The 22186-nt window shown below is 36.7% G+C and overlaps 1 protein-coding gene across 1 annotated transcript in view; it reads left to right on the forward strand.

The window, feature by feature from the left end:
- The first annotated feature begins 246 nt into the window (after window positions 1–246).
- LOC134546245 (hemicentin-1) overlaps window positions 247–22186 on the forward strand; it is a 505078-nt gene continuing 483138 nt past the window's right edge. Inside the window, exon 1 of the mRNA XM_063388969.1 lies at window positions 247–466. Coding sequence (XP_063245039.1) covers window positions 247–466 — 220 coding nt within the window. The remainder of the gene's footprint in view (window positions 467–22186) is intronic.

Raw genomic sequence — 22186 nt, forward strand, 5'->3', positions numbered from 1 at the left:
TGTTTATATATATGGCGAAACAAATATTTACTTCCTGTAACAAAATACGTTGTTGGCCAAAAACAAATTTTGTGAGTAACAAAATTGTTTCATAACACCTAACAAAATATACAGTTAAACTGACCGAAACAATTTTTTTTTTCTGGATCGACAAAATATTTCCAACAACAAAAAATATTTGCTTGGATCAACAAAATGAATGTATTTTCCTCATACATATATACAAATATATTGCTGTGGGTGTGCATGTCCGCGGGAGCCCGTTGCCAAGGCGAGGTGTGCTCTCTCTTGCCCGCAGTCAAGCCCGAGTACGTGCGGGTGACGCGCGGCGACGGCGCGGAGCTGCGCAACTCCTCGGTCATCGGGCCCTTCACCGAGGGCGACGAGCTGGCCCTGGAGTGCGAGTCTGGCGGCGGCAAGCCCATCCCGGGCGTCACCTGGTGGAACGGCACCCACAGGATGGCCGGTGAGTGCCCTTCGCAGCCGTTCACCGGGAACGTCCAGCTCTGAGCCGGTATTGCAGCACTGGGCTCAAAGTTTCAGCTGCTCAAAGGCACAGCAAGTTAAAATAATTTTACTTGTCATTAGGGACCGGAAAAATTCGCAGGTTCAATGACCTGCAGGATGAACTACATAGTTCTACGTACACTCGGTCAAATGTCACCCACTCATTGGCTGCTGTGTTATGAGACTTCCCAACGTAGCAGCCTGCGATTCGATACAACTTTGGCCGGGTGTTTCTAATTGTCCTAGAGTCAACCAGGTGAGTTGTGAGCCAATAGCAGAGGCAGCACTGAGGTATAACTATTTGTATTTTAGCCTATCGCGAAATGATACTGCGAATTTTTCCTGTCTCTACTTATCATAGACTTTCATTTCACCTACATCTATATCAATACCTAATTTTTTTTAACTTTTATTGGTTAACTCATTTTCGAAGAAAAAAAAACCAAACCGTACTTCCAATTAAGTTCATTTTGAGATAGAGTGTGTTTAGTATACAAGAGTGTGTGGGAAAATGTATTTTTTTTTTTGGCGAAAAGATTTCCACACCAGCCGTTTGTTAAAAAACTTTGCGGCACTGCCTGTGTTTCGTGGTCGGCTGGGTTTATTTCAGGCACGCGTCTGCTGTCAAGCACGCCTATCACGGGCCATCCAGCGCAGAGTCAAACGCGTCCTGAATCCGACTGGCCAAATAGGGCCACGTGGCTTCTTCATCTCGCAGACGGCCGCAAATCACAAGGGAAGAAAAATCGTTAGTGGGTCTTGCATTATTGCGATCACATTTTTTTTTTTTTTCGCGAAGAAATACGAGCTCCGACAGATGAAAAGCCCCTCGCAGTTAAAAAACAAACCCACCTGAACAGAAAGCAGAGCGAAACCTTGTGGTTTGCAAGCTATCGCATTGTAAATTGAAAGCCTTATCTAATCAATGATACATTTGAAAGTTTTTAATTTTGAGATTCAGTATGATTGAATAAATTAATATAAGTCACGCGTACTCTGAGATCTGAAACAACCAAGCCACGCACTAAATTTGAGTAACATGTACTCGGAGATCTTTTACATTCACAATATTTGTCAACTACAAGCAACACGCTAAATTTGAGTCACATTCTTTGAAGATGGTTGTATTTTAAATTAGTATGTTTGAAGAGCATCGTGTTTTTCTCATGATTTTAAGTAAAACTAATATTATAACCATGATAATTATTTATGATAATTTTATATAACTCTTCTCACTGGAACGCGATAGCAACCCATGCTCAAGAGCTGGATATACATGTCCCACCAAAAGTTTAACTCCCTTAGAACATTTAGTGTAGGGCTAATAATAATTTTTTTATAGTTTTTGAAAAACTTATTGGTAAATTTATATTTTTAAATCATATCATAATCACAGAACGTGTGGCATAAACATATGAATGTTACGTTTGTATGTGTTTTTTACGTAGAACATTTTGTTTTATGATATTATTTTTAAAAAATCAATATTTTTTTTTAAGATTAAAAACCGTGATTTTCAGTTTTTTGCGTAAACAGAATTTTTATTAATTATAAATGATATCCTAAATATAAAGAGGTATACTACAAACGCTATAGACAACCCTTCGATTAAAAATTTTGTACTACTGGATTTATTGTTTCAATTCATGGTAGGTTTTAAATATAAATTGAGTCTCAAAACAATTAAATTTAAAATTTATTGAATTAGAAAACAATCAACTTTGTTTGATTATTTATTCAAATTAAATCACTTACAGAAACTAAAAATGCAATATAACTGAGAAAACTATCCCTTAATATCAGTTAAATGATAGCACTTAGAAATTCTACTGTCGGGTTTTGCTTTTTAAATAAACCATTAAGCAGATACACCATGATTTTCAATTAATATTATCTTAATAATCCAGTAGCATATTTTATGTTTGGTGTATTTTAATATTAATGAGTTTCAATTAATTATTTCAAGGTGTAGGTAAAATACGCAAAACTTGTGTAGATATTTTGCGTATAATATTTTTTTTTGGTAATTTACTACCATTTTCTTAGATAGTAGGCCTGCTGTAGTGTTTTCTTTTAAAACACTCCAAGTTAAGTGATCACTGGAGCTAAAAAAAATGATTACAATGTATTTTTTAAATTTATTCGTTTAAAAATATTATATTTTAAATTTTAAAGTATAAAAGTACATACAAATTTAAAATATAATTATATAGGCTTGCTAAATTGAAATTAAGTAGAGTACCTCGAACTCAAAAATATAAATTTATGAAAAGGTAAAGAGTATAAAATACAAAAAAAAATTCAAAAATACTATACCGGTAAATATACCCCCAAATAAAATTACAGAATAATTACTCTAAAAGAAAAGACCGAGTATTTCAGTACTCGCCAGAGATAAGTAACATTTAACCTCGGTAACGAGCAAATTCATTTGCAATTATACTTTATAATACGAAACTCGGACACGAAAATTAACATAGAATTCTTGTAAATAACACTGAGCAAGATAAATATATACGCAAATTATATTTACAACTAAATTTACTAACGCAAATCAAACGAATTTTGGCACCCGTGGCTATAATTCGCTGCTGGAGCAGCTACGTCGAAGTATCGAATTATTCGATCCAGAAAACGAAATTTTAAACTACGTAATGTGAAGCAGCTGCGATAAAAGCGAAAAAGACTTGAAGAAATACTAAATCCCGGTTTTGGACCTAATTTTCAACAAGGAGTTTTATTAAAACACTACCCATCTTGTTAAAATTCAGATAAAACTATAAAAGTTTTTTTTTAGCTTTGGTTCGCGCCATCCGCCAAAGATGACAGCACCGTGGTCACACATTTCCGTTCCGCGCGACTTACGTTCCGTTCACGGTAATGACTCCCCAACCAAAATGCTGTATACCGAGAGCTAAGATGTTACGCGTCAGAAATTGAACGAAACCAATTATTCTACTCTTGGCTCTGCTCCACGTGAAACACGAAGGCGGGATCAACGCGACGAAAGAATATGACGACGGCGAACGTTGCGTTTCGTTGCGTTCTTCATCCAACTGCTCGCACTGTCGCCGCACCGGGGAGCGGTCACGTGAAGGTGGAAGGCGCGGGCGATTCTCATCATCATCCCCCCAGCGCTATGCAACCAGCGGCGCAGAGAGAGCGAGAGAGAGAGTGAGAGAGAGTGGAGAGAGAAATGTTATTTCCTCGAGCGCGCACCGCCCTCCGTGCCGGAAGGGACTTCCCCTAACTCCTCCCCAACCTGCTCCACTCGCCTATATTCCTTCCACCCGTACCCCTAACCTGTTCCATTTCTCCCCAGAAATTTCATTAACGCCGCGGGCGCCCGCCCCAGTTACATACATCACACGTTGCCGCGAAGCGCGGCGTTTCGCCGACGCCGGCTGGCGACTCGCTAGCTAGAGATAGCTGCTTCTCCTTCTTTCCCGAGCAGAGCCGGTGTCAGTCGGGCCCACGGTTCGACGGACCCTAAAGGCAGCTGCTTCGTCGGGGCTCTTCGGCTTTTGAAAAATTTTTTACGGTGTTCCGCGGCCGACTCAAGCCGAGGCCACACACGGGGAAAGCCACGCGACGTTCGCGACGTTCGCGATGTTCTCTGTGTTCGCTGCGCCAGGTGGCCAGACAGGCCAGTCTAGCCAACACCACCGAGTCTCGGTGGTGTTGGTCTAGCTCGCGATGTCGGAGAGACGCCTGCCTGCGTGATTCAAGCGATGATCCCGACGAACGTAAATGTAAAAAAAAAAAAAAAAAAAAAAAAAATGGGTTCATAACGTTAATCCGAAAATATACGAATTTGGAGAATTTCATCATTTGATCGAGCAGTTGGTGTGAGGGCAAAGCTAAATTTAAGGATTATTTACAGAATAAATACAATTCAGTTTGATAGCATTACCTTGGAATCAAATTCCAGGCATTGTCTGCACATCCTGCCTTCTATATTCTTCCAACATTTATTCCACAAACATGGATATTTTCTTAATTATTCAGTCAAATTTCTCGTCGACATGATACTCATTTAAAGCAAAAAAAAAAAAAAAAAACAGAAGCACTGCACAATTCCGCGCGAAATCAGATGTTTTAGTTTATCTGCGCATGCGCGAAGTCGGCGACGTTTTAGAAAAAAAATAGCCGAGAACCAAACACACGGCCAGGGTCGCCGAAATAGCGGACACAGCGAACACAGCTGTGTGTGGCCGGTGGCACCTGAAATGCAGCTGGCTATATTTCACTCGCGTAGCGAACATAACGAACATAGCGAGCATAGCACCCTGGTGTGGCCGTAGCTTGAGGCGGCTGACAGATTCACAAAAGAGAAGTCTGCTTGGAATTTTAAGGTCACAAATTTATACTTAAAAAATTATATTTTATTTTTTTAACTTATCAGATGCGAATAATCTTCAATCTCGTTGATACTTGAAAATTTAACAACCGAGATGTTTGTAAATGTCATGTCCTCTGTGCCGAAACGATGGCTCAAATAGTGTGCTATCAATACTGTGCGATCTTTATTTACGTTTAGAACTGTGTATTATGCGTCTGCCTGCCTCAGTATTGATACTGACCGTATAAACAATCTCTCTTAAGTCATCATACTCTATTACGTGTAATGACCGTTACGAGATGCAATGACTTGGACATCTCAAAGATATCATTAGGACATCCTAGTACCCTCTTTATGAGGTGTTGGTGTGCATGTCACAACTGTAGTAAATAAATAATAAAAAAATAAAACATATTTATAGTTGGGATAATATTTAAAAAAAACTACGACAAAATTAATGGTGTTAATAATTTTGAACTTAAAAGTACTTTTTATGTTTTAAGAAACGCGTGATTTAGTGTCAGTTGCGCCTGGCACCATGGCACCACTACACACTAGCCAATCAGGGCGTACAATTTTAAACATAAAGCTTGTTAATAAATTAATTATATGAAAAGCTTCTTCTGGACCGTGGATATAAAAGTGACAAAACGGCATACAAAAGCGCTGAATATTTTGTGAATAAAAGCTCGGAAATTGCTAGCATTCATCTACCAATAGATGCCTAGGGAATTTGTGAAAGTTTTAGCTATTGAGGCGTAACAGAGCAGTAATAAAAAGTATTTTGTGTATAAGTATTTCCAACTGAAGAGAGTACCGCAAGTCCCTGCTTTACCACAGCCTACATTATTCAAATGAAAATATGACGTCAAACCGTTTATTTAAAACCAGTGAAGAGTAAAAGTAAATTTTTACGTGTAACGTTCAATATAAATTGTTTTCTATTGAAATTACTGAAATTGTAAACTGTTACATTAACATTATAATATGCAAACTAACTAAAAATTTAAGATTTCAAATTGCCAGCTCAGTGGTCTCGAGTGGAAGATTTTTGTGTTCTCCACTAAACTGTCTAGTTGGCCTACATGTTATTTTTAATATCATAGAACTTATAATGTTGTGCAATTCAAGCTAAGTATTGACTTTCACTTCATAATACAGACATTTGGATTAAGAGTTGCCCACCATACCTCCGGTGTTTTCATAAGACTCTGACACAGAGGATTTAAAGATTTAATTTGTGACATTTAATGTTAATAAGGGTATTTTATTATTCCGAGCAAGTCAAACTTTTATATCAGTCCCAGTACTAATTGTAAGTGTGTGTGACCAATTAATGTGTTATAGTGCAAAGTGTATTATATTTGTTCGTTTTTTGTTTTACCTGCATAAATTATTTAAAACCATAATTTAGCACTTATATTATTATTTTTTATTAATTCATTTTCTACAGATCTTGCTTCAAAATGTTTTCAACTGGATTATATGTATGTCCGAATCACAACATCACTACTGCAGGACACAGTTACAATTTAAGTCAATGTGAGATACCGATTGAATCAGGTGTGTTATTGTTATTCGCCCACATTACAAGCGTCATAATAAGTATTTGTTTTACAGTTGCTTTAATTGTGCGACCCTAAACAGCATTGATAATAGTATCAGCACACCTCATTTCGCTATGCCTACTTCATGGTGCGATAATATTTCTGTAAAATATCACCAACAAAAAATTAGTTCATGTAAAGTACCTAAAACATTTTGGGAATAACATTAAAATAATAATTAAATAAACTGAATTCCCCCCCTTTTTTTTACAGTGCTAGAAATAACTTACGTTTCACTCCAAGACTACTAAAGCAGAAGTTGTACCACATAAATTTCTAGGTATTTTAGAGGAACGTCAGTATAGCGTGCGTATGTAGTCAACCTAATTTGTTCTTCGGGAATATTTGTATACCTATAAATATGCAGGGTTTCAATAAAATAATACTTCAGTTTCAATTATTTATTATATAAATTTAATTCAGACCTTTTACAATAAATCATATATAAAATTCAAGGTAAACTAACCTAGTTTTTTTTTTTTTTACAAATGTTCAAGATTTTCGCCTTTAGTTATACGGCACACATCCAACCTACAGTACAATTCTTCCCACATTTTGGTTAACTAGACTACAGTAACGGAAGAAATAGCCTCTTGAATTCTGTGTCTCAACTCTGGCTATCATTAGGCAACGGCGGAACGTAGACACGACCAAAGGAAAAAAAATGCCAGGTGTTATGTCAGGTGAACGTGAAGGCCAGCGAAAAACAGCTCTATCGTCTCGACTATTACGACCAATCCAACGGTCTGGGATTTCGACGTTCAACCACTCTCGTACAAAGAGATTACAACGGAGAGGGGCTACATCTTTTTGCTAAATGACGTTTGCAGGTTTACTCAACTAATCGCCGTTCTGCGAAGGTGGCGCTGCAAGCGAGAAAACAACAAAGCAGTGTTCGCGCATGCGTTTATCTAAAACTGTTTGAGTTACTCTATAATTGTGATTTTGAACCAACACTCTACAGCGCTTACAGTTTATGTTGGTCAGACTGTATTTCAGCGGCGTCACGAAACCAGACACATGTCAAGCGGTTTGCGATGGGGCCGATTGCAACCGAGATGTTTGCAGCGCTGCTCGAGAAACGTACACTTGCCGCTAGTCTTTCCGCCAGCCACGTCGGGCGTAAGTTATCCCAACAAAGGTTGGATGTAAAAGGTTCATTCTCGGAAAATAAATGCCCTGTAAGACCTACCGCCGCTCGGTGCTCTGGTGTTTATTTGCAGCCAAGTTTACGCTGCGAGGAATTCGTGTGATAATGTTTATTTGAAAGTAAGAGCTTACGTTATAATCATCAACATGAACTGTGATAAACACATCAGTAAATAGATATTATTAAATTAATATATCATAAAAAATTCGGGTTGCACGATCATATTATTACTACTTTGTGGTATTTTATTGCACATATTAATATCCCCTTTACAAAATTTATAATACAGCAGATGAGTAATCCAATCAAACAAGGGTGTTTAAATAAAGCCAGTTTGATAAAAAAAATAAAAAATAACAACATTTCATGGTAAATCTCTGGGAGAAAAATATGAAAGATAACATGGTAATAAATATTAATGTTAGTTGAAATATTAAACTTGGTTGAAATTTATGGTTCATGAATCGTGAGAGACTTCAGGCTTCCACTGGCATAAGAGCATGACTTCAAAAAATATTAAGCTGTAGAAATAAATAAAGGAGTATGTTAGAGTTTCGTTAGCTTATTAACGTCTCTTCAAAGCGTCCCCGATTCTGTCCTCAAATGTTCCCGTTGAAATAATTCGCAGGTCGGATACATAGTGCACATGCCGTGAATTGTTAGGTTTCCCTATTCTTGCATTCCGACAATGATCCAGCCTTAACTTATGTGGCCTTGTTCGTGTTAAATCTGTCGAAATAAGAACCACCCTTTAAATTATTTCACTGTTTCCACTGTGTGTTCACATTTAAGTTATTGCGTGTTTACGGTTTTGCATTTCCATGTTTTATTTATAAACTATCTTTACACATTCTCTAGTAACTACTTTTTAAAAAAAACTGGTTCACCCACTTCGTCTTCAGTAGGCCTTTTAGAGTTGAGCATGATGTCACAAAAATGTGTTCAACATTGTTTCTGTAGGTAAACGGGATATTGGGAAAATATCGATCTGATTACGATCGTATTTTCTGCAACGTGACTGTAGCATTTTTTTCATTTTTTTTAGATTTCTTTTTGTTACAGTGAATTTCAAATGCATTTAAAAGTTCTAGGACTTTTCACAGCTATTGAGTTTTACTTATTCCTGAGTACTTTCCGGAAATGTCACGTAGCATTTTGTGCAGACATTTTATCATACATAATTTTTTTGGGGATCCCTCTAATTTATATCGTATGTGTGGCAAGCATATATTAAGAATATTAACTAAAACCACCAAGAGAAAATTCAAGGGTGGTAAGGAGTGCATCTGTCTCCCTTTCGAAGCGGAAAAGTAAAACAAAAACGATATATACCATAAAAATTTCTGAATAATTATCGAACAATTTGTTTTCTCGTAATTAAACACTTTGAAAGAAATTAAATACGAAATTTAGACACTGCTTTATTTGTGAGAAGTCATGAATCTCCATGAAAGATATTGAATTTAAAAAAAAAAAGTATCCCTATCTTCAGTTTTGAGTTAAATGCGTTTTTTTTAAACAGATCTTTTTTTTTTTTTTTTTAACCAATCAGAACTTCGCTCCAAAAAAAAAAAGCGCCCGTGCTTTAACACGGTAAATTATGGATGAACTCTCTTGAGGTAGTAGTTTCTCAGCACGAGTGGAACTAAGTTTACGTCATCCAGAAATGGCGCTCGTCATTTGTCACCGCGACGAGCAGAAACGTCCCGCAGCGCTCGGGTGTTGGCGCCGACAGAAGCGTTTCGAGGAATTGTTATTGCATCAGTCGCCGTCCTCCGGAGAGAACACTTACCAGAAGTAAAACCAATCGTCCGACCGATCTCTTTTCCAAAGAAACTTTCAATTCACTCTTTTGTGCAGTTGAAAAAATAAAAATAAAAAATAAAAAAGGATGCGGAATCGGCTTTGCAGGGGTGCGTGCGGATCGATATTTGCAATCGACCCTGAACCGTTGAGCGAGGCACAAAGGAAACGTCGCTGTGATGGAATTCTATTTGGAAATTTTCCTCTCGATTGCCGTCGTTTTATTCGGAGCGGTTTTAGGGAACGGTGAACTCTGGCGGTCCAATTTCCAGGCTGAGCGAGACGGGTTCGCCCGAAGGCGCGAGTCCACAAATTAACGATCACGCCCGGAGCTGATACTGCTCCGGCCCGAAATGTTATTTTTATTTTCTCTGAGGCCGGTGTTGCATATTTTAACAGTGGAAAAGTGGAATTAAAAAAATTGAATGCGTTATTATGTACGTGCGTTTAAAAATTATACTTACTTGGCGTAATTAAAATTTTTACTTTAATTTTGCATGCAAATAAATTAATAGAAAAAAAATAATAAAAGGACTGGTGTGATATTATAAATATTGTTAGTTAGAATATCAATTGAATCAAATAAAAAAAATTATGTATTTTCTCAGTTTCAATTTTAATATAAATACTTGTACAAAATTAATTATATAATTTAGTTCAACACTCGAGATAAATTGTAATTACCAACAAAAATCAAGAAATATACTTAGTTTTTATTCTAATAAATTCATTGTAATCAATTTTTAAATAATAACAGAATAGTTTGTAATGGAAATAAAATATGCACACGAAAACATACCCTCACTTATATAAATACATTTGAAAGTACATTTTTTAAAGTTTATAAAAACGTTAATCTTTTAAAAAAACTTTTTTTCATCCTGTGAAAATTTCGTTTCATAATGCGCTCGTATTCTAAAAATTCACTCTCACGATTTTTTCATAACGCACCTAAAGAAATATAACTTTAAAAAATAAGTTCAGATAACCCGGTATTTATTTGGTATTTTATGAGTTCGAACTAGAAGATTTTACTTCCATGGTGAACCCTTTACTTACCAGGAAAGACGATGTAAGATTTTGATACAAAAACGCTGTATAATAATGAAGACAATCAATGTTAGTATTCCGATTCGATGTTTACGATACGATGAAGATTCTATTTTTCGTACAGCGCACGTAAGCTTATTTTTATTTTCCTCGCTTGCATAACAATACGTTTTTTTCCAGAGGGAATAATACGCTTAACGGAATTCGTTCAGTTGATCACGTCGTGCACGAAACACGTCGAAGCAGAGTCAATGGAGAGCACGTTTCAATGTGCAGAGTGTCAGTAGAACAGCGTTAATGCAATGCGTGGCTGATTGAAGTGCCACCCCGACCTCGTGTTACGCTGCTTCAGGCGACTTCAGCCGTCGGGAGCGACGCGGCCGTTCCAGCGCCTGGAGAAAGAAAGGCGTGATTAGAGGGAGGGAGGGAGAGGGTTTGGAGGCCAGGGTTTGGTGTGGCTTGCACAAAGAGGGCCAGGGTGGGTATCCAGGGGGTGAGTTGTGAACTGGTTCCAGGAACGCCAAGTTGGCGAAGGAAAAAAAGAGTCTGTTGCCAGAAGGAAGCATGAGCCAAGCTGAACAAGAGTCAATATGAGGCAATTAGTGACGAGACAGGGCGTAATAAGCTGTTCGCACAATAAGGGCGAGGGTCGGCTCAACGGAGCAGCGTGCTAAGTCGATTAGCGACAGACCATCTGGAATATACCGTCATCCCACCTCTTATCCGCGACGCAAGTGCTGGAGCCTACTTTCCTACCGGCCACACTCAACCTGTGCTACTTTACACTCTTTTTTTATATCCACACTTTGCGTTGTTGTTAAAAATGATTTTCAGTGATTACTTTACCATTTGATGAAATCATGTTTTTTACTTTTAATTTGTATGCATTTATTTGAATTTGCACCTTAACGCGAAACTTGTGTGTTTCGCGAAACAAGTCTTCAAAAATAATTAACATAATTATAATGTTCTTAGTAAACTGTATTAGGGATTTTAATGTTTAAAACGTAGGTATATTATTTTATGGAAGGAAACTGTAAAAATCCAAGAAAGTATTTTTGTATGTACGTATATTAAACACAAACGTAAGTCATAAAAGTAATTCACCTAATTTCTCACGCACATTAAAACTTAATATTTTATTATTAATGTACCATATTAAAATATAAATGGCGTTTGATTAGATTTTTGAGCTGTTATATTTTGTTACATTACAATTAACCTGAAAAGTTATTTAGATGTTTCTTACCCAATTTCAGATGCATCATTTAAATAAAGAATACAGTGAATCAACGTTTTGAAATCCCCCAATGACAAATAAAAATATATCAATTAAAATTGAACTTATTATTTTTTGCAAAAACCAAGTATTTTTTTGATTTTTTTATAACCAACAGTTTGATTTATAAACATGTTCACATAATCATATCCGTTTTAAAGCCTCGTTAGTTACATTTTACTAAACTGATGGCTTGAATAAATTGTAGCTATAGATCTACAAAATAATATTTAAGTTCTCCCTTGCCTTACATAAATGCAGCAAAGAAGGTTAACCTATAATTTGACCGTGTCTTACTTTTTCCGTACTTCAACTACTAGCAGTGATATAACCAGTATGATACTGCGCCAAAAATAAATTAAAGTTTATATCTTAAATAATGTGGAACAATATATACACCAACCTCACAAACACGTAAAAACATTTTTACGTATTCAAGAGTACTCTGATTTCCAGCTTAATGTTTTAAGTAAATTCATATTTCAGGTGTCTATGAAAAATGCACAATGAAAAAAAATACACATATTTAAGAAAGGGTTTATTTAACTTGCATAGATTATAATTTGTGATTGTTTTCCGCAATCAAATAGTATTTTTATAACAAAGGTTAGAAGCCATATAAAATGTAGGCCTACCAATGCAAAAACTGATATGTAACAAAATATAACAGCCTAAAAAACTAATTAAATACCGTTTCGATTTTAATTTGGCATATAATAAAAAATAATTAGTTTTTTTAAATAAGTATTTACTTAAAATTTTAAAATAGTAGCGTGGTATCTTTACATGAATCCCATACCTTATTTTTAAGTTTAGTGTCGTCAAATTCCTAATCTGCTTCTAACATAAATTTTAGTACTTTTGTCGGAGCATTTTCAGTAGAAATTTACATTTATTTTAAGATTTGTTAGCATTCAAAAATTGTTTATAAAAATAAACAAACAAGTGTTTTAACGTAAATGTAGTAGCTGGGTAAAGGCATTCGCAGTCTAAAAATATTGGAGTTAAATAATAATAATAATATTTTCGCTTATACTGTTTTAATAAAATTATGCCTAATCGTGCAAAAAATACCATAATCAATTCTGACTATTTTTACTTAAAATATATGAAATACTATGTAGCCTATATACAAATATAAATTTTTGTTCGTTCAAAATCTAAAATCTTCGAAAGTTCACCGATTTGTTTATCAATTTTGACACAGATTTGTATTCGAATACGCGCGTCTGTTTATATACCTATGTCACAACTGTGAAACCAAAAATATAGCTAAAATAAGATTAGTAAAAACAGAGATTTTTAATATTTCAATTCCTATAGAGTGAAATATATAGTTGTATACAGAGGTATATTGTTATAGGTATATAAAGAAGGGATAAAGTGATATAGATATAAAGATATATAGAGATAGAGAGAGGTAGATATATATGTAGATAGAGATATAGAGAGATGGTTAGAGAAATTGAGAACCTACTTTGAAAAATTACAAAAAAAAAAAAAATATTGGGGCATGCAACGCATGCTGGGTATTAGCTAGTTAAATATAAATATCTTCAAATATTAATTTTTCAAAACTTTACATTAAAATTAATTTGGAAGTTGATAGTTTTAACGCGGGTGCTTCCAACGAGATGGCTGCCAGCAAAGTTGTTAGCCCGTTGTTGCTCGGAGAGCCAAACGTCCCGGCGACGGCGCGCTTGTTTTACACGGCATTAGAGCCGAGTAATTAACGATGAGCGGGAATCGGAGAAGACCCCTCCCTCTTTCCCCTTGGATCGAGGTCAGCAACATTTCTCCCGTCTTTGCTTCCCCCGATTGTTGTTGGGGTGGCGGGGGGGGGGGGGGGGGGTGTTTGGACGACTCGGCGCTGACTCGAAGGAAACTGAAGTTGGCGTCGTGGCGTCTAGCAGTTGGCAGAACATCCGTCCACCGTTTATCAGTGGCCATGGTCAAGGTTGCCAAACGTGCAGCACCAGAGAATTCATGGTATTAGCAAAAACTTTAACTTCAACACATTCGATCTCAGTAATACGTAAAAACACATTAAGTCCTTCAACAATTCGCATTTTTTATTGTAATTAACTGTCACGTTTGATTTTTCCGAAATAATTTTAACATTTTTACTTTCTACAACATAGCCTGCTTTAAACATTATTACGGCTGAGTGCAGCTTGATAAAAATGTTCTGTTGAAAAAAAGTTTTAAAAATTACAAGATGAAAGTTAAATATTTATACTGTTTACTATTTAAAAGATATATTAAACAAATTATGTTTATCTGTATTACCCTTACAAAAAGTAATAGAGTTACACAAATTATATTATTTTTTTAGTAAAAAAGCTACAAATTTTGAGTTTTTATTATATTGAAGAATTTACAGATAGTAAACGAATACACTTATCAAAGTACAGGTTGGCCATACAATAATGTCTCAGTTTCAATGGTATATTATAACAGTTTAATTTAGACTATTTACAACAAACCAAACATAAATTTGAAGGAAAAAAACATAGTTTTTCTTACAAATGTTAAACATGTGAACCTTTAGTTATATGGCACAATCCAACCTCATGTCTAATTCTTCCCGCACTTTGGTTAAAACGTCCGGAGTAATGACCTCTTCAATTCTGTGTTTCAACTCTGACAAATTATTGGGTAGCGGCGGAACGTAGACGCGAACTTTTATAAGGCCCCACAAGGAAAAAATCGCATAGCGTTATGGCAGGTAAAAGTGGAGGCCAGCGAAAAAGATCTCTATCTTCTCGACCATTACGACCAATCCAACGATCAGGGACTTCGACAATTAATTAAACTTTAAACGAAACGCACGTTGAACTGAAATTTACAGATTCACTCTTGGCAAATTGTAGAACACAAAAACAATTTAAGCTCAGGAGTCGCCATTTTGCGTAGATTGCCCTGCAAGCGATACAATAAGAAAGCAGTACTCGCGGATGCGCTTATCTAAAACTGTTTGAGTTTATCTTTAATTGTGTCAAACCAAAACTCTACATCGCTTACAGTTGATACTAAATATTTATAACTGGAACATTTTTTTATAGACATACTGTAACTTTGAAGCCAATATTTAAGACCAAAGTTAAGGCAATTTACTGTGAATAGCTGAATGAGTGATTGATTGCTTTGTACACTTGCAATTATGTTGGTAACGAGCTAGTGAAAATAGTTCAGCAACCTAAGTCGTTTATATTTTTTGTTTCACTGGTGGCCTAATTAATCGTTCTCTTTACTGTTGTACAAGTAATGATAATGAGCATCATAAATACTTTTATTTATTTGTAACAATTTCTTAGTTTCACGAACCAGACGAGCTATGCCTCGCCTTAATAAAGACGAGACATTGTATTTCGGACACGCTGCCAGGAGTAGGCTCAATTCCAAAACTGCACTCGCACTGAAGCCGAAAAACTTAATGTGCACGGGAAATTTTTTGCTTTACACTTTCGCTATCCTCGTACTTAATTACAGCAGCCTCATATTTATACATGAATATTCTATAGACATCTTATAAACCCATATAGCAGCAAACACTTAACTCCTACTGTAACTTGATTGAAACCTCTTATACTTGTTACTAAACAAAGTAGGAAAAAGGAAAGAGTGCCAACAGACTAAACTTTAATATCCTGAAAGACTCAAGTAAATTTCCAGAAATATTCTATGAACTAATAAAAAATTAAGTGACAGACCACAAGGCTCAAAACGCCCTGAAAAATTTAGACATGTGACGAGGAACGTCACAGAATCGCCAAGTCTACGTCGATGCAAACTTTGATGTGTTTCGGATATGGACCAAATAAGTTTAAAAAAATATGAAATGAGGTAGCGCTTTAATATTGTTATTTAAAATTGACCAAATAAGAATCACATCATTGACCGTATTCTCTAAAAAGGCATAGTAAACTACAGAATCCTGTTTCGCAATTCAGTAATACAGTTCTATTTTTAAAATGCAGAACTATCCACTTTCTTGTAGATTCAGAAGTCATTGTCGGAGATATGCGAAGTGTTTTTGGCTGCCGAAGTCCAAAAATGCTTGTTTCTATCGGATTTGAGGTATTCACACACTTATTGTACTTATAAATTTAAGTGTGAAAATGTGAAATATTCCATTAGTAAAGAATAATAATCTTCAACATGACACAGAACGGTTAATATTTCATTCGAATTTTGTTCCTTATGTGGGCCAATTATTTAATGTAGGAATTTGGCTTGGAAAACGGTTAGCTTTGATATATTGCAAAATGTTAGTGTTCCGAGTCCAAATCCCACCCACTGCCAGCGCGATTAAGCAGCGTGCACGGACGCAGTACTATACCAGGCGTGTTACACCGCAGGGAAGACACGAAAACGAGCACGTATTGGAAATATGATATGGAATCTTAGCCCGCCGTTTTTCATTCCCAGCCGCGAAGGAAGCGGCGTCAGTCACAGTTGCTCCTCGAGTATTCACAAGCGGCCACGGAGTGAGCAATATTACCTCGCCGTTAAAATATGGCGCAATATAGCACGTAGATTGCTAGCATTCCACGCGGGGAAGAAATAAAAAAAAATATATTTTTTTTTATGACGCTCTGAGATGAACATAAGGTTTCCTTTACATTTTAAAAAAACCATTCGGGGATAAACAAATATTTCTCATTCTCGCTGGCCAATAATTCAAGTACGTTTGTAGAAAAAATTATCAAAGCTCTAAAAGATATTAATAAAACTATAAAACAAAATTTTGAAGTACTTATTTTTTAAAGAAATTATTTTTATCGATGTTTATTTTTTATTCGGTTCATTGTAAAGCGACAAGTTTAATCTTAATTTCTAAATTGGCTTATGCTCACCAATATTTGTACAGTAATAATACCGTATTATTGTTACATTCAAAACGACTAATGTACTTAACATTTATCATAGTCTGCATCAAACTGCCATTTTACATTTTGATTCTTAGCAGTGTAGCTTGGGGGCTCCGGCGCCTAGGTCCAGAGCTTGGAGCGTGAAGCCGACCGCCATTTTATTTGAGACGTCACGGCGGCCATCTTGCATGATGACGTCACCGTTACACTTTTCATCATGGTCGCTATCGAATGCCCCATGCCCTAACGTTGGATTTAGTTTCGTTATGAAAATAAATTAAAGTGTAAATGATGGCATAATATTGGTTAGAATGAAGTTAGCATTTGATAAAGTTATTTTTTTTTAATTGGTTACCTCTTGAAATGAAAAAGAGTTGTGATTTCATAAAGGAAAAATATATCTTCGAATACACTTAAATGGGAGTTATAAAAGCAGATACTTGATCTAAATTTAAAAAAAAAGGTTACGTATAACCATTTTAAAAAGATCATTCTTAACAGTTTGTTTGTGATTTAAATCTTTTATACGCCTGAATTTTTGTTTCTATTTATTTCTTTAAAAAATTTGAATCAATCACATACTTGACTTACAATGGTAAAATATCAGCACTACCCTGAAATTGCGCGAGCGAAACTGTGGGGTATTATACACACACAAACACGCACACTGCCGAGCCTTATTACGTTGTTAGAGCTTGATGTGATTTAGTATATTTCACTTTAGGATAACCATTATAAGTGATTTATTTCTAGCAGCTGACATGTTACTTCATTTATCTTACCACGTGAAGAGTGACCCGAACAAGAGATCAAACCTTGATCTCTTGCGAAACCAAACAATTGAATGCGGTAACCTACACCGCAGGCTGCAGCAAAATGTTTGGCCGAACCTCCTTCGGGTCGCCGCGCCTCTGTGAAAGTGTGCGGCTAGAACGGTCCTCCCGCTTTCTGGTCTGGCTACCAGGGATGGGTTAGGGGTGGCTGGGGGTTAGAGGGTGGGCTTAGGCGCGGCCGCCATGTTGGCTAATCGCTGTCCCCCCTCCCATCCCCCCTGCTCCAGCAGTGTAAACTCTGTCTTAATCTCGTCGTAATTCTCCGCCAAGCCAAGGAAGATTGCAAGCCAACCGCTTCGGGCTTTCACCCCTCTTCTTCTCTGTTCAAGGTCAAGGTCGAAGCTGTGTGAACCACCCTTCCCACAGGGCCAGCACCGCACGACCCCTGTGGACTCGCTGCCCCCTCTTACTCCCACCCATCCCCAAGTCTAACTAGTAGTAATAAATTCCCCCACCCCTTTCCCCCATCGCCATCTGTTCGGCCGTCACGCTGATCTGTTCATCCACGTCACGTTAAATATTCATCAGGACTGGCTTATGCACAGCTATTTTCATCACCTGGCCGGTCGTGTTAAGCGCGTGACTCCCTGGCACCGTATGAAACAGCCATATAGACACTATGACGTTGTTAATTTAATAAATACTTTCCTTTTAAGATTGACCTTAAATGGAAGTAGTCTAACATTCTATGTAAGTGAGGTAGCAAACTTTGTGAAACAACTCAGGTGTAGATTCAGTAATAAACAAACATCAAAAATAGATTGCTGTGGCTTTTTTTTTAAATGTAAGCTATAACATTTGTATTAGATTATCACACTATTAATAAGGCATTATCTTTGAAAGATTTGTGCAATGGGAGTGCATGACTTGATGTAAGCTTTTGGACACACGCCATTGCTAAGCATATGTAAGTCTGTAAAATAAAACTACAAAAACACAAATTAAGAAACAAATTGCTGTTGTCAACAGCAATTTTTTAATTTGTGTTTTTTGTAGTTTTTTTTACAGACATACATGTGCTTAGCAATGGCGTATGTCCAAAAGCTTACATCAAGTCATTAATAAGGCATACTAGTTTTTTAAGAAAAAATTCCCCTTTAAATTTTCTCATTTATCTATGCCTGAGAAGAAAGGAAATGTGTTTCGTGGAATATCGTGAAGTCTTTGAAAGAAAAGCCTTTATACTTTTCTAACACAAAATAAACTCTGGGACATGCTCTCGGAAGAATTGAAAATAAAAACGAATTTTTTTTTAACTTTGTATGTTTGATTTTAAACAATCATCTAAATGTGCTTATATTGACTGCTTATACATCAATACGTGGTGTTTATCGTCACAGAAACTTTAGATAGGCGATAATTAACTCAAAGGGAGGGTTGCGTGTTAATTAAGGCTGTATCCAAAACCACCATTACTCACAAGCGCACTCCCTCCCACAGTTTCTTGCACACACTAGAAGAATTCATCCAAACTCCCGCTTACCCTCGCCCTAAAACATTTAGGGTTTACTTAAAGATTTATTGCTGATAAATGACTTTCGGCAAATGAGGTAACAAAATCATTATTTTTAAATTAAAAAAAAATAAAGAAATAAAAATTAATATGTAGGATTTTTATAATTAGCTTGTTAATATTTAAGCGCGTTGAGGGTATTTTAGCAAGCAACGAAACTCAGTGAAGTTTGTGCGCACCATGGCCGGAAGTTTAACATGAAGTCTAAAACGGGAGTCACAAGCCCACGAAACGACACGACAGGCCGAACACGCCCAGTGGCCGATGAAATACAAGGTCACCGTGACGTCAACACGACGAAATACACGCCCCGACGGAAACCTTAGAAAACTAAACTTCAAAAATATTTACGTATTCGGTAAATCTTTATGATGAAAAAACTAAATTTTGTTTCACGTGTGGCTATACTTACACATTTTTTAGTCTGACTTCAAAAATTTATGTAAATGTATGTCATCGTGTTTATGGTGAACATTATTATTCTGCAGTTAGTGAGGATTTAATTTTAATTATTCGCATAGCTTACAGCATAATTAATATTTATGTCCTTTATTAAAATATATTAGCTTGCATATTTGTATTTAAAAAATAATAATTAATCTCACTTTGTGCAAGAGACATTAACAGTCAACAGGAAATAAATGGACTACACTTTTTTTTTTTTTTGCTCGTTGTGTACTGCATTTTATGGGCATTTGACAGGGGAAGAGTTCGTCGAGTTAATATTGCCGTGGTGTTGTGACCCGGAGCTACTAGCTCTGTCGGGCTGGAGCGAAGTACGACGTGTGATCGGATTGGTCGTCTTGGCATAGAGACTCCATCTTGAAGCGCAGCCGCGTGTCTGCTTCACTTGCGCGCTGAAGTCGTCCAGACGGCCGGTCGCGGGAGCATCGAGGGACGTACCAAGCGTATTGTCCAGCCAAATAAATATTTGCGATGGCGAACATATCCTAGAATAAAATTTTTTAAACATTAATAATCACAAAAATTAATTCTCACAAATTTAAAAAATACGTTATAACGCTGGGATTTAACCGTTTAACATGTATTCAATAATTTCGGTACAGTAAAGTCATGTCTCATGTGTATTTAAGTCAACGGTTTAATGCGTAGTTTAGAAATATAATTTCATAAATTCAGTTTCCCCCCTTGGAATCAAAAGGTTTTAATTTTTTACTTTACCTTTACAACCCATCATTTGATTCTAACACTACAGTTAGGAAAATTATATTTTTTTGTTAAACTTATTGTTGTAATAAGTTTTAAAACAGCTTAGTCTGTTTCTTGTTTTTTTAACACAAGTTAGGCAAAAAAGTATGTATATTTTGAACAAAAGTAAGACTTATAAAAAACAATCGACGTGATTTATCAGGAATATGTGAATATATGTATGTACATAAATATTTATTGAAACGCGCTGCTACGCTCAGGACATTTACATAATACTAACTTTATTTTAAAGCGGAGAAAGCTGGTATTAGGGCAAAGTAATGCAATAGTTAAATTACTCAGCAGAGCATAACATCAAGTTGACTAACAAAAACAATTTTTGATTATAGCCCTTTCATTGATTTTAATAAAAATGACTAAGTTACTGAGAAATTATATGAATCGCAATCGCTTGAAGAAAACATTTCACGTTACTTTTTAACATTCACATTGGTATAGATAATTTAAACCTTTACGAGTTTTGCCTGGCATTTTATCTGAAAATAACAAACTACTCAATATAGTATCAGAAAAATTAAATGTTGGTCACCTATTAAATTTATTGTATAATCTATTCTATTAAACTTCAACGTAAAGACTTCTTAAACGAATATGACCTTTAAAATCATGGTCCAACGTATTTGTCTGTAAACTGTCTTAGCCCAATTAAACTTGTTTTACGTTTTCCATTCAACTTACCCCCTTCCCCCTTTTTATCAGTCGGAACTGAACAGTCGGAACTGTCGTATGTGTGTGCAATGACCGTGGAGTGATCAATCGGAACTGCTGGACTGAGGAAAAGATGGCTTTACATCAAATTGGATTGTGGGCTCGATAGCCTTCAGTCGGAACTGCTGTGTGTGAGAACAGCGTCTCGCCAGTCCATATATAAAGGACCACCAATCAGTCCTTAAGCTGAGTGCCGTGGTAGACATATGTGTTGATACTCTTTGATTGCTTTGCGATTTTTTATTCCTTTTTCTAACTAAAAGTGTAACTGCAACTGCATTTTCCATTTTCTACGCCGAAACTATACACCCATCAGCAACAACAACCACAAGACAGATAGTGTGTGGGAGAGGTCCCAGTTCAGTCCAGACTGTCAGTTCGGACTGAGCAGTTCGAACTGCAACTTGGACTGATCGTGTGTTGGGGCCTTTTGTCAGTGACCTGGAAAAAACTTGGCGAGATAACAACGCGAACATGTAAACTTGTTTCTCTCAGAACTTGGAACCCGGTGCAGTTACGAGCGGGGAGTTGCACCTACGTTAACTTCTGCACTTGCACCATCACTCCCCACGCCGTCGGAAACATCCAGACCATATCCACAGGCCCGGTTCACGGAGTTGCCTCCTGGTCTTCTCCGGTCGTTCGCACTCCAAGGAACGCAAGCCCGCGCCGCCGTGCACCAGCTTGCGCACAGTCGTCAGCGTGGCAGACCGCAGCGGAGGCCATCGCGAAGTCCAGTTCGGTCGCCGCCCTCGTACGTCACCGTGCCACTCACCAACCAACAGCTCATGCAACTGTTCTGACGTGTAACATCTCGGCGCTCGGGATACGACGTTTGGCGGGAGTGATCTCGAGAATGCGACGGGAGCCGCATGGAACGGAAATGTGTAACCACGGTGCTGCCATCTACGGAGGATGGCCCGAACCATAAATGCAAAGGAAACCTTTATTGCATTAACATTTCAACAAGGTGGCGGTATTTTAACAAAATTCCTTGTCCGAATTCGGGTCCAAATATTTTATTGTAGTCGTTTGCATCGCATAGTTAAATATTTCGCTCTGCAAATGGAATGATTTAATAGTCAACGTACATGCACCGGCAACGAATTCTTGCGGCTTTTGCTGAAACTGCGTGTGAATCACGTCAGGAAATGTTGTTGGATACAAAATTTGCGTATATTTATTACGCACGGTATTATTTATATTATTTATACCTACCGCGCGTAAAGTTGGTAGTCCAATTCACATCAGTAAACAAACATAAAAAGATAATTCAACAAAACGCACGGA

The sequence above is a fragment of the Bacillus rossius genome, chromosome 1 (genome assembly GCF_032445375.1).
Source record: "Bacillus rossius redtenbacheri isolate Brsri chromosome 1, Brsri_v3, whole genome shotgun sequence".
Lineage (NCBI taxonomy): Eukaryota > Metazoa > Arthropoda > Insecta > Phasmatodea > Bacillidae > Bacillus > Bacillus rossius.